This window comes from Apaloderma vittatum, unplaced genomic scaffold, assembly GCF_000703405.1.
Source record: "Apaloderma vittatum isolate BGI_N311 unplaced genomic scaffold, ASM70340v1 scaffold3260, whole genome shotgun sequence".
In the NCBI taxonomy this organism is placed as follows: domain Eukaryota; kingdom Metazoa; phylum Chordata; class Aves; order Trogoniformes; family Trogonidae; genus Apaloderma; species Apaloderma vittatum.
This window is the reverse complement of record NW_009692720.1, coordinates 17,527-31,282: the sequence shown is the minus strand read 5'-3', so window position 1 is coordinate 31,282 and position 13,756 is coordinate 17,527. Positions and strand designations below refer to the sequence as shown.

The following is a 13,756-nucleotide window of genomic DNA, read 5'->3' as shown; positions in this document are numbered from 1 at the left end:
GATGGGCCTAAGGCCGCTCTTTCCTCAGTAGTTTGTAGGAACTCTTTGGTATATACAGAAGGGGGTTCTTATAAATTTCAGGGTTAATTAATTCTAGATTGATGGGGTAGCTTCCTACTTATAGTGGTGATTATTATTGTTTTGCAGAACGTCAACTTCCTCCTACATTTGCCAGGAAACTGAAAGATATTCAGGAGGTTGTTGGTGCCCCAGTGACATTTGATTGCCGCATAAATGGCTCAGAGCCTATCCAAGTGTCTTGGTACAAGGATGGGATTCTCTTAAGTGACAGTGATAACATGCAATCAGCCTTCTTAAATAATGTTGCAACTCTCCAGATCTTGCAAACTAGTATGTCTTCCTGTGGCCAATATACTTGCTCAGCCCAAAATGCTCTGGGGACTGCATCTTCCAGCGCGAAACTTCTTCTCACAGGTTTGTAGCTCACACTGAAAAAAAAATCTTTTGTATGTCTTTGCATTTTTATTTCTTCACCCTTTCCCTTGCTCTACCCATTGTACTGTGGCCAAGGAGTATGGACATAGCATGGTGAGGTGTGTGGTACGGAAGGCCTGGTGGTGAGCTCTGTCATACTTCCCTCTTTGCAGAACATCTACAACCTCCCTTCTTTGACATCAAGCCAGTATCTATTGATGTTGCACGAGGGGAAAGTGCAATCTTTAAGTGCCACGTGACTGGCTCTGCTCCCTTGAGGATTACTTGGACAAGAGACAACAGAGAGATCCGCCCAGGTGGCAACTACAAGATGACGCTGGTGGAAAACACAGCGAGCTTGACAGTCCTAAAAGTTGGTAAAGGGGACGCTGGACTCTACACATGTACTGCCAGCAACAGTGTTGGAAAGGATGCATGCACAGCTCAGCTGACTGTACAAGGTATTGCTGTGAGCTTTAGTGTTCATGAGGTTTTTCTTTGCAAGGCAGACACCTGGAAAACAAAATCCTGAGTGCAGACATGTGTGAAACTAACAACTTTTACAAGATGCTACACGGAGATGTCTTATTTCATTTAAATATTATTGTAATTCTTAAATTCTTACTAATCTTCTCTTCTGATATAGTGTGCGATTTGTCTTACCAAAGGGATTCTTCTGTTGAAATGTTCTTATGCCTATATGAATGGCCCTGTCGGCCGGAAAAATTCATCTTCCTTAAAGTCTTTCTCTAGCGGTGACATTCACCAAGTTTTCCAGGGGAGTTAATGATAACTGCAAGAAAATCGTTTCACTTAGGAGACTTAAGTGTATTTTTACTGATTATGCAGCTCCTGCAAGCAGTTTTACTGAAAACATTGAAAACTGATGTTCTAGACAGAAAATTCAGAGTTTCTGTGGGGAGACTTGGTGACAAATATCCATTATGCTAATGCTTTTTTTCTCCACATAGTGTGTGGATCTTATACACTTCTATGATCTAAATTTATGACCGCATCAGGATGTCTTGGTACAAGTGACACTTGTATAGTAGTGTAATTTCCTGAATGTGGATGGGAACATTGGATTTATTTATAGCTGTTTGAGATATCTCATTCTTATTGGTTTTATAAAAGAACAAATATAAAATACTCAGATTATGTATGAGTTCAAATGTCCCTGTTGGTTTAGTGCTTTTGTTTTCTTCCCTCTATGATTTTTTGGGGAAAAAACAAAACACAATACTATGTACATGCTATGACGTCTACTCTCTAAGACAAACAACACTTAAAACTGAACCAGCACTAGCAAGATTTTATAGTAATTGCTTGTCAAATGAATTATAGTGTACAGAGTATATTCTAGCGATAGGGATTTTTCTTGATGGGGTGGGAAGAGTGTGGTAGACTGAATTACCCATGGATTCAGTGGCAAGTAGGGATCCAGTTGTTATGTAGGTTGACTTACACAAAACATTGATAGATTGCAGTAAGAAATCTAACCTCTTTAAGAGATTTAAATCCTGCTTTTACCAGAATCACAATTCTGTTTGTTATTAATGATGACATTACTGATAGGTTTATTTGATCAGAGTTACCATTCAGAAAATTATAGCAACTGATATGATTTGTTTTCTTACTCTTCAGATCTTTGTTCATAAAATCCTGTCATTTTTATTTTTTTTTCCCCAGTAATATTATTTTCCTTTTTGATCCTGAACCTAAATTGGAGCTCACTTCAGTCTTTAGAATTGGTAACATTTCCCCAGGGCTCTAAAATTAATGATATTCACTGTTTGTCAGCCAGTTTCTACAGAACTTTGAAGGGCAAACTTTTGGTGTGCATTGATTTGCATGTGTTTGAGAGATGCTATCTCACTTCAATGATACACAGCCTTTTACTTGTAGAATTAAGATCTTTTGTTCAATTCAACTTGAAAATCTCCCAGTTTTTATTAACTTTCCCACATTAAAATCTAGTGCCCCCAATCTGTAGTTTTAGCAATTAGTTTAGGTTCTAGAAACTGCTTTACATTCTATGTATATACCTTACTAACTTGTATATCCTCATTTTTGGAAAGGAATGACTACTCAGCAACTTTTATTATGCAGCTAAATAATCAACTCTTTGTCAAAGTGAAATCTGATTGTAAATTGCTAAAGGTTCCAAGAGTCCTTGTATTAACAAGCCTCCACTTCTATTTTTAGAAACTCTAAGGAAGTTTTGTTACTAACAACACAGGATATTCTGCAAATGTCGCACAGGTTCAAGTAACCCACTGGTAAACAGATAGTCTTCCTACACTTTACAGACAGATGCACAGTGAGGCACTGCATCCTGTTTTGCAGAGAGATTTGTTTGCTGTGCCCACATTACCACCTCTTGGTTTTACTAGTTATATCTTTGATGTATGAACATTCAGGCTTGTGTTCCTGAATCATCTGTATGGTACTTTTGATGAAAAGTGTCAAACCTCCACTTGTTTCTCTCCTTACAGAACAAAATGTAACCCTTCAGTCCCAGGACGTTTAACACCAATTTCCGTAATACCAGCCATCTCATAATTCCTCCCAGGATGATTATTTTTAACCTCCTTTGTTTGCTACCTAAGCTCCTCGACTTTTATTTCTTATATGCACCTTTATGTTTGTCTTTGCAATAAATGTGTGAAGGGTTATAATACAGATATATTTATTGACTATATCAGTAGTTAATGACATGTTAAGATATAAAGCAGTTGCTATAATGCTCAGCATCAATGCTCTTAATATTTCTTGGCTGAAGGGTTTGGATCCTTGCACTTCCATAAGACATTTTGATTAGTCACATATTGCAAGAGGATATTACTTAAAGAAAACCACGTATGTCAACTGATCTATACTGAATATGCAGACATAGAAGTAGAGTGGGACCATAAAGTGAGGAGAAACTACCTGAAATGCAGATAGCTTGTTTTCTGTCTGATCTAGATATTGGACTAACCAAAAAGCATCTACAAAAATTTCATAGCAATTGCAAAATTAGAATATTTGCTTAAGTCCCCAAAGCTTACATTTTTCTATTACATATTCCCCTGCTTATTGAAAGAATCATTGCTGTTTAAAGCATCGTCTCCCCTTTTTGACTTTCCAGAACCACCAAGGTTTATTAAGAAACTAGACTCCTCGAGACTTGTGAAACAGCATGATTCCACTAAGTATGAATGCAAAATAGGCGGATCTCCAGAAATCAAAGTCACCTGGTACAAAGGTGAAACTGAGATCCATCCCAGTGAAAAATACAGAATGTCTTTTGTGGATTTGGTGGCAGTCATTGAAATGCACAACCTCAGTGTTGAAGACAGCGGTGACTACACTTGCGAAGCTCAGAATCCGGCAGGTAGTGCAAGCACCAGCACCACACTGAAAGTAAAAGGTCAGAATTATCGTCCTGTCTGTACGAGTTGTCCTTTGTGAAACTTCTTTAGTCAGGGAAGCCAAAACCTGTCTAAATAGGTGGCGAATCTCTTGCCTGTTGTGCTGTGGGAGATCTCTCTTATTTATGGTTTGTCTTTGCTGTTCAGCATCAGAACAGCTACTTGAATAGTCTGTCCTCTTTAATCTTCTTTGCTCAAATAACACAAAGTTTAACCTCCCTTTTTTTTTCCAGCACCCCCCTTTTTTACCAAGAAGCCCCATCCAGTCCAGACCTTGAAAGGGTCTGATATTCACTTGGAATGTGAGCTTCAGGGCACTCCTCCGTTCCAGATTTCATGGTATAAAGACAAACGAGAAATTCGGAGCAGCAAGAAGTACAAGGTCATGTCTGAGAACTACCTAGCTAGTATTCACATTCTCAGTGTGGATACTGCAGATGTTGGTGAATACCACTGCAAAGCTGTAAATGATGTGGGAAGTGACTCCTGTATTGGCTCTGTAACACTAAGAGGTTTGTATGAAGATTGGCACCTTCTTGGCATTTCCTTGTTCCTGTCATTCTCCTCCTACTTTTCCGCTCCTGGCGTGTTTTTTTACTGTCAAATATCTTCTCTTAAATAGCACCACCAACCTTTGTGAAGAAGCTGAGTGATCTCACTGTCGTAGTTGGGGAGTCGATTGAACTGCAGGCCGCAGTAGAAGGATCACAGCCTATTTCTGTTCTGTGGCTAAAAGACAAAGGAGAAATCATTAGAGAAAGTGATAATCTTTGGATCTCCTATACAGAAAACATTGCTACTATGAGGATTGGAAATGCAGAACCAGCCAATGCTGGGAAATACATTTGTCAGATAAAAAATGATGCTGGAGTTCAGGAATGCTTTGCCACACTGAGAGTGCTAGGTTGGTAGCATGAGTTAAAAAAACCAGTGTTTTTTAAGATACTTTACAATTTCAATTTTTATGTTACTAATAACTTTTGCATTGTTGTTTCACTTTTTTTTGTGACCTGCATCTCATTGCAGAACCTGCAGTCATTGTAGAGAAGCCAGGCCCAGTCAAAGTTACAGCTGGAGACTCTTGTACTCTGGAATGCACTGTAGATGGAACACCAGAGCTTACTGCTAGGTGGTTTAAGGATGGGAATGAGCTATCCACTGACCATAAATATAAAATCAGTTTCTTCAACAAAGTATCTGGGCTTAAGATCCTCAATGCAGGACTAGAAGACAGTGGAGAATATACTTTTGAGGTGAAAAACAGTGTTGGTAAAAGCAGCTGCACAGCTTCAGTGAATGTTTCAGGTTAGTTGACTACTCTTTCTGAGTCACATCTGATCCTATATTACCTTTACAAAGTCTTCATATGGCAAACTGCTGCTCATGACTGAAAGACTGTTTCTCATGGCAGCCTGAGAAACTCATTGCTTGTATAATCTTAGGAGTACTTGACATGCCACTTTGACAGGCACCAAGAACGGATGCCTACCAAACCTCTAAGCAGGAGAGTTGTTGCATTGAGTTGATTTCTTCAGCTTTAATCTATGTGTCTTCTCGGCTAGCTTGTGCAATATTGCTTGTGCAATTTCATAAGCAATAGCTTATGAAAAATAACTGCAAAAATAAGATGTCCCTCAAAAAGTGTGAATGAAAGCTCCAGTGTATCCATAAGCATCAGCTATTTATTTTTTCAGTGACCGAAGCATGTAGGAGGAGATTGCTAAAACAGATATATCAAAAGAAAGTTAAAATTTCATGGCTGACTTTCTTCATTTTAAGCTCCTGTATGGTAATTTTTATTTTATCTTTTTTTTTTTTTTCCCAACAAATGCAGATCGTATTATACCCCCTTCTTTTACAAGAAAATTGAAAGAAACTTACGGTCAGCTGGGTTCTTCTGCAGTACTGGAGTGCAAAGTTTATGGGTCACCACCTATTCAGGTTTCCTGGTTTCATGATGGACAAGAGATTACCAGTGGAGACAAGTATCAGGCTACCCTTACAGACAATACTTGTTCTCTGAAAGTGAATGGACTTCAGGAATCTGATATGGGAACTTATTTGTGCATGGCTACTAATGTAGCTGGTTCTGATGAATGCAGTGCATTTTTGAGTGTTGGAGGTCAGTGTCAACAAGAAGCCAGAGTCAGAGGACACAAATTTATTTTCTAAACAACTTCATTCTTTGCTTTGTTACTTATTAGTGATGACTATGCTCTTTATCAGAAGATCAAATGCATTTCTTCTCTCTCTATTTTATTTGCATGCTTAGAACCACCATCTTTTGTGAAGAAACCTGAGCCAGCAAATGTTTTATCCGGGGCAAATATAACCTTTACCAGTATCATAAAAGGCTCCTCCCCGTTGGAAGTTAAATGGTTTAGAGGTAGTGTTGAGCTCGTACCCGGAGACAGATGCAATATTACCTTGCAAGACTCAATTGCAGAACTGGAACTATTTGATGTACAACCGCTTCAGAGTGGAGACTACACCTGCCAGGTCTCTAATGAGTCAGGGAAAATTTCTTGCACAACACATCTTTTTGTCAAAGGTTTGTCCAGACTACTGTTTCTTACACTTCTTACAATTCTTACACTTCTTAATGCTTCTTACACTTCTTAATGCTTCTTACACTTCTTATGCTTCTAAAAATGGTCTCTTGGCTTTATTTAATTTGTTTTCTTCCCATTCTTCATTATAGAACCAGCCAAATTTGTGAAGAAGGTGAACAATTTAAGTGTAGAGAAAGGGAGAAATTTAATCTTGGAGTGCACATATACGGGTACTCCACCAATTTCAGTGACCTGGAAGAAAAATGGAGTAAAAATAACACACGCTGAAAAGTGCAGCATCACCACTACTGAAACATCTGCCATACTGGAAATACCCAACAGCAAGCTAGAAGATCAGGGGCAATATTCTTGCCATATTGAAAATGATTCTGGGCAAGATAATTGTCACGGTGCAATCACAATACTAGGTGTGTCAAGCCACTGTCACTTCATCAAGTGTTATTTGAACTAATAATCGTTGTGCAATACCTTTTTATGTTAACGCTGTGTATTTGTTCTTCAGAACCACCTTATTTCGTTACACCCTTGGAGCCAGTGCAGGTGACTGTTGGGGATTCTGCATCCTTACAGTGCCAGGTTGCTGGAACACCAGAAATGATTGTGTCATGGTACAAAGGTGATACAAAGCTGAGAGGAACTGCTACTGTGAAAATGCACTTTAGGAACCAAGTTGCCACTCTGGTTTTCAGCCAGGTAGACAGTAGTGACAGTGGGGAGTACATCTGCAAAGTAGAAAACACTGTTGGGGAGGCTGCTTCGTCTTCTTTGCTGACAGTTCGAGGTGAATATTTAATTATAAAAAATAAATAGGAAAATAGCCTATTTTTCTTAAGCATGCTTTGCCGTTCTGAAAAAAAAAGATTGTCTTGTTCTTGTTAAACACTTTACTCTTTCTTGATATGTAAAATACCCTGTGACACTGCCTTCTATTTCCGAAAGACTACTAGTAAAGCTCATCGAAATATATCTCTTACTGACCAGAGCGCTCCTGTAGGGATACAAGCTTCTGTGTCTTCCTTCCCCATTGAGAGCATTGCTTCAATTGTTTCCATCATTAGCCATCCTGAGGGTTAAACAGCATCACTGGGTGTAACTGAGGGCAGGGTGGTTACATATTTTCCTCTGTACAGCACTCTTTTCGCATGGTGTTCCAAACCAATGATATGCTGAATAGTATTTTTAATCAGAAGTTATGAGCAAAGCGTACTCTATAGTGTATTAAAAAGTGATTATTGATAAGTACAGCAATAGGTGTATGCCTTCTGAAAGCCCTTACTGTACAATACCTGTTTTCTTACAGAGCGTAAACTTCCTCCTTCTTTTACACGAAAATTAAGAGATGTTCATGAAACTATTGGCTTACCAGTTACATTTGATTGCGGCGTTGCTGGTTCAGAACCTATTGAAATATCTTGGTTTAAAGATGGTGCACATGTAAAAGAGGACTACAATGTTCACACGTCCTTCATAGATAACGTAGCAACTCTCCAGATTTTGAAGACAGATAGGAGCCTTATTGGGCAATATACCTGCACAGCTACTAATGCGATTGGGACTGCTTCTTCTAGTGGCAGGCTTGTTCTTACAGGTTGGTGGGCTATGAAGTATCTAATGGAAATATCTTAACACTCACTTTTGCTTCATGTATGAATTTAATATTGTACAATTAATATTTACTTCACTGAGGTTTAAAGCAAACCGAGATTTTAAAGTGACGGGTTTTTTTTCTTTTTTTACTCTTCAGAAGGGAAGACTCCTCCATTCTTTGACATCTCAATGACACCTGTGGATGGTATTATCGGAGAAAGTGCTGACTTTGAGTGTCACATTTCTGGAACACAGCCTATTAGAGTCACTTGGGCAAAAGATAACCAAGAGATTAGAACAGGAAGAAACTACCAGATCAGTTTTGTAGACAACACAGCCCACTTGACCATCTTAAAAGTGGATAGGGGAGACTCTGGAAAGTATACATGCTATGCTAGCAATGAAGTTGGAAAGGACTCTTGCACAGCTCAGCTGACTGTTAAAGGTACTGAATAGATAATACATTTTGTGTACATTTTTCTTCATTTAATTATAAAGGAAGTTAGATTTATTGCTGCAAGATAAGTTTTTCTCAAACTTTTGAGATGTAGCTTGAAAAAACCTATCTGGAGGTACCCAGAGGTCCCTTAAAGGAATTAAGAATGGTCACTAAATAACACTGGGAGGAAGGATATTTTCTTCAGGCTAGTTTCTTTATAGGCTTTGGCCTATTTATTTTTTGAGAATTCAACAATAATCTTTTTTTTTTTTTGAACGGCATCTAAATTAAGTAAATGCAAGAGGAGCTTTTTCCAAATAGGAGAATCAACTATGACAGTGACTGTAAGAGTAAGAGACCTAATGATTACCTTGGCTTACTTTCACTTAAAAAAAAAAAGAACGAGACCTATTTAAATGCAACATTTCTTTAGAATTTTTCATTTCAGGTTTGATTCATAGAATTTGAATATTATTGTCTTTTTTTTACAGAACGAAAAACTCCACCTACTTTTACTAAGAAATTGTCTGAAGCAGTAGAAGAAACAGAAGGAAATGACCTTAAACTTGAGGGCCGTGTTGCTGGCTCTCAGCCTTTGACTGTTTCTTGGTATAAAAACAATCAGGAAGTTCATTCCAGCCCTCATTGTGAAATATCTTTCAAAAACAACACCTTACTTTTGCATATAAAGAGCATAGAGCAATCAGATGCTGGTTTATATACCTGTAAAGTATCCAATGAAGCAGGAAGCGTGTTGTGTACATCTTCTGTTGTTATCAGAGGTTAGTTAAAGTCTTATTTTTCGTTGCTTCTTACTTTTCTGTTGTATGCTGCAAATATACAGCTGTGAATATACAGCTTCTGTCTTATGATCTCATTTTACTTAGCAGAAGTAATTTGTCCTGAGATGGACAAGATAATACTGAGTTAAACCACAAAATCAAGGAATTTAATCTTGTGATTAAAATAAACCAGTATTTTTCAGAGAGAGGCTTCCTTACTATTTTAATGTTTGCTATGACTGATCTAAAGCGAAAATGAAAATCTTCATATGACATTTCTGTTGAATTTTTAATTATTCTCTTTTCTGTGCTATTACATCTAAGCTTGGGCAGCCTTGAGATTGTGTTATGTCAGCGTGGTACTTTATCATAGTACTCTTGTTGCAGATCACATACTTATTTCTGTAAGGTGCTTATAGAGTTTTGCAGCCTAATAGCAGTGGTTTAGTTCTTAGACTATTTTTTGTATGTGTATGTTCTTTCCTGCATGGAGAAAAGATACTTCTTGCATGTTTGAGTAGAAAACATACTCTCTTGGTAATTATTTCATACTGCTAAAATTATGATGGACACAGTCTGACTTCTGCTTATCTTTCTCCATTTCTTGCCGTTGTTTTCTTCAGAATCACATGTATCTCTTCTTCTCTTACATTCTTAATCAACCTTTCATTCCTCAAGTATTTACTCAAGCATTTTCATATTCCAGAACCTAAAAAGCCTCCAGTTTTTGACCAGCCTCTTCAGCCAGCAGCAGCCGAGGAAGGTGATACCATACAGATCAGCTGCCACGTCCAAGGATCACAGCCAATCCGTATTCAGTGGCTGAAGGCAGGGAGAGAAATAAGAGCTTCAGACAGATGCAACTTCAGCTTTGCTAATGGAGTAGCTCTTCTGGAACTTGCTGCAGTTACCAAATCTGATTCAGGAGAATATGTATGCAAAGCTTCAAATGCAGCTGGCACTGACACTTGCAAATCTAAAGTGACAGTTAAAGGTACAGTAACATGGAGAAAATCAAAGCATATGATGGAAGTTTAAAACGAAATTTGCCCTGCCTTTCTGTGGAATTAAAATATTAATAATCCAATAGCCAAGAGTTTCTTTTAGTTCTCTGCAAAACTGTGCAATTTGGGAAGACAGTGTACTTAACAAAAACTTACATATAAACAGTGCCATAAACAGTGGCAGATCAGCATCAAATCTTATATTCTTACCAAGAAGATGAAGAATTTAGTTTCTAAATATAAATGCCCAATGTAAAGAAAATGCAAACTAAAAAAGTGAAATTACTTGGGCATGCATATTTTATGGAAAGGATGGTGTTTATTAAAGGAAAATACAAAAGAAATTTGATTGAACATGTGTCCTTAGAGGCTAATTGCTTCAGGGATGTTACAGCTCTAAGACACTTTAATCTTTTAGCTAAAAGTAAACATTGTCTTAAGCATGAATCTTTCCATGCAGATCTTGTTAAGAGTTCAGTAATATATAGAAATAGTATCTCTCTCACTACGTGGGTAGCCAGAAGGCTAAGACCTGTGCAAAAGAAAAGAAAGAAAAAAAATTAACAGATCACTGATTAAAAAAATCCAAGTAACTCTGAGGGTGAAATTTCCAGAAATAGACGAAAAAGAGAATATCTCACTAAAACCCAATCAGTTTTAAAAAAATGTGTCTTCTTATTTGCATATCCACCTTTGAATCTGCATCCATGCAAAATACAAATGACCTAACTGAAGTTAATGAACAGCACAATATGCTCCAGAGTTTTCAGTTTCATCTGAACAACATGGAAGTATTTTGCATTTTTATCTCTTGTGCAATGTTTTATTCCACCTCTGTAATTAATTCCTTTTTTACAATTCCCTCACATGTGAACATAAACTGTTACATGAAACCATTTGTTTTAATTGTTTGACTGGTTTTTTTTTTCTTTTAGAAAAAACAGTAGCTGCACCAGCAGCTAAGAAAGCAGAAGTGGAAGGAAAACTCTATTTTGTGTCAGAGCCTCAGAGTATCAAAGTCATGGAAAGTAAGAATCCTTTTCAAAATAATTCATTACCTTCCACTCGCCCATACCTTTTGTCTGAGATTAGGTCCTGCTGCCATAGACAGCTGGTTAGACTTAGCTTCACCATTTGCCTCTTTCTGCAGAGACTGTTGCAAAATTTATTGCAAAAGTTGGAGGAGACCCAATTCCAAATGTCAAATGGATGAAGGGAAAATGGAGGCAACTCAACCAGGGAGGTCGCATTATGATCCAGCAGAGAGGAGATGAAGCCAAACTAGAAATAAAGGACACAATAAAAACTGATTCTGGGATGTACAAATGTGTAGCTTTTAACCAACATGGTGAAATTGAGAGGAGTGTAAACCTTCAAGTTGAAGAAAGAAAGAAAGAAGTTGTTGAAGGGGATCTCAGGGCAAAACTAAAAAGGTATATGGAAAGTTTTAATAGATTAATTTGCCATCAACACAGAAGAAACATTTTTATTATATATCTCAGATCAAGATTTTGTTTTAATATTTGTTAAGTATGCATAACTACTAAAAGTAGAAGCACCTGACTAGACTTAACTAAAGGATTGCACTTCACAGAGCAGTTTTAAGCTGCTTCATTTTTTCAGTGAACGACTTCCTAAGAATGAAGCATTGTAAATTTAACTTATGTCATTGATTTGAATAGCACTCCAACAAAAAGGAAGGAAGAGGAAGAGCAACCTATTGATATCTTGGAACTTCTCAAAAATGTAGATCCTAAAGAATATGAGAAATATGCTCGCATGTATGGAATTACTGATTTCCGTGGTCTCCTGCAAGCCTTTGAGTTACTGAAGCAAACCCAAGCAGAAGAAAGCCATAGATTGGTAAGATACAGTGTGACCGCGGCATTGGCTTTGTTAGGTTCCTTTGAAGAGCCTTGGTGTCCACGCCTCGATGTCACTGTGTGTGTAGGAAGCTCTGGTTCCTCTTTAGCTGTTTTACTGACAATATTCAATTTCTTGCATACTCAAACCCAAGAAGAAGGAATGAGCCTTCTGGCCAAGCATGTTCTGTCTTCACAACCTGGCTGCAATTTTTAAGATGGGAAGATGTGTTAGTTACAGTACAGCTACAGGAAATTTGGTATAGGAACAAATTCTATGTTGGATAAACAAGACAGCCTGGTGTTTAGCATCTTTCAGTCTTTGAGTACGTTTCTGCACTTTTGCAGGAAATTGAGCTCACAGAAAAAGCTCGAAGAGAAGATCAGGAGTTTGATGAACTTGTAGCTTTTATTCAGCAACGACTGACACAGACGGAGGTAACATATTTTTGGACTGATTTGTGAAATATTCAATCTCATAACAAAGAACTTGAAACTAATTGAAACCAATATTTTTCAGCCTATTACTCTGATCAGAGACATTGAAAATCAGACAGTTTTAACAGATGAGGATGCTATCTTTGAATGTGAGATAAAAATTAACTATCCAGAAATTAAACTTTCATGGTACAAAGGAACTCAGAAACTGGACTCCAATGACAAATATGAAATTAGAATTGAAGGTGATCGCCACATACTGAGAATCAGGAACTGCCAACTTGAAGATCAGGGAAATTTCAGAATAGTGTGTGGACCACACATTGCCAGTGCCAGGCTAACTGTGATTGGTAAGTTCTGAAGTATGTCTTTGAATTAATTTACACTTCAATTACTCCACTGTCTGATGTCTGCTAAAATATATGTTTTAACGTGCTAATAGAGCCTGCAGTTGAACGGCATCTTCATGACACTACTTTCAAGGAAGGAAACACATGCACGCTGTCTTGTCAGTTCTCTATCCCAAATGCGAAGTCTCACTGGTATAGAAATGGGAGACCTATTAAGATAGGAGGGAGATATTCGACACAAGTCTCTGACAAAGTGCACAAACTCGTCATCAAGGATGTTAGAACAGAAGACCAGGGACAATATACCTGCAAGCTTGACACCCTAGAAACAACCGCAGATCTGGCCATTGAAGGTTTGTAGACAGATACGGAATTTCTTTATTGTGGTAGTGATAAAAAGTTTCTGGATGTTCCAGAAAAAGAACAAATTAAAAGAAAAGGAATTTCTTAAAGAGATATTCCCAAACTTGGAAATAGACTGAACAAGAAATTTTGCTGTCTTTTCTCTTTGAACAATATGTGACATGCTTGTGTAAGTTTTTATTTTTTAAGTAAATCTTAATTACTAATGCCCTCTCGCCCTCGATCTGAAGCATGCCTTATTTAATTTTCTTTTTCTCTGATATTCTTACATTTTCCCTGGACTTCCTCTTTTTCTTAATTATTCTTTAATTTCCTTAATGGATCATCTTATGTAATTCACCTCTGCAGCAATCTTGTTATCGTTCTACTCTTACGTCTTCTAATCTTCACTCTTACATAGAAAACTTCATAGAAGATACAATGCCTTTTTCTTACTCTACTTTTTCAGGAAAAGTTGGTTTTATCTCTTATTATAATGTAGCTATTATTGCGAAAACATTGTGAAGGACT

General features: G+C 37.5%; 1 protein-coding gene across 1 annotated transcript in view; it reads left to right on the top strand.

The window, feature by feature from the left end:
• The window catches only part of LOC104270468 (titin-like), a gene marked incomplete at its 3' end in the record, with an annotated part of 104,495 nt that overhangs the window by 73,699 nt on the left and 17,040 nt on the right, over positions 1-13,756 (top strand). The window contains 20 exon segments of the mRNA XM_009864887.1: positions 142-435; positions 609-896; positions 3,566-3,847; positions 4,082-4,360; positions 4,471-4,752; positions 4,875-5,153; positions 5,683-5,970; positions 6,121-6,399; positions 6,550-6,828; positions 6,924-7,202; positions 7,722-8,009; positions 8,166-8,453; positions 8,939-9,229; positions 9,936-10,223; positions 11,169-11,261; positions 11,384-11,666; positions 11,916-12,096; positions 12,444-12,533; positions 12,616-12,883; positions 12,976-13,236. Of these exon segments, the coding sequence (XP_009863189.1) occupies positions 142-435; positions 609-896; positions 3,566-3,847; positions 4,082-4,360; positions 4,471-4,752; positions 4,875-5,153; positions 5,683-5,970; positions 6,121-6,399; positions 6,550-6,828; positions 6,924-7,202; positions 7,722-8,009; positions 8,166-8,453; positions 8,939-9,229; positions 9,936-10,223; positions 11,169-11,261; positions 11,384-11,666; positions 11,916-12,096; positions 12,444-12,533; positions 12,616-12,883; positions 12,976-13,236 (5,160 nt within the window).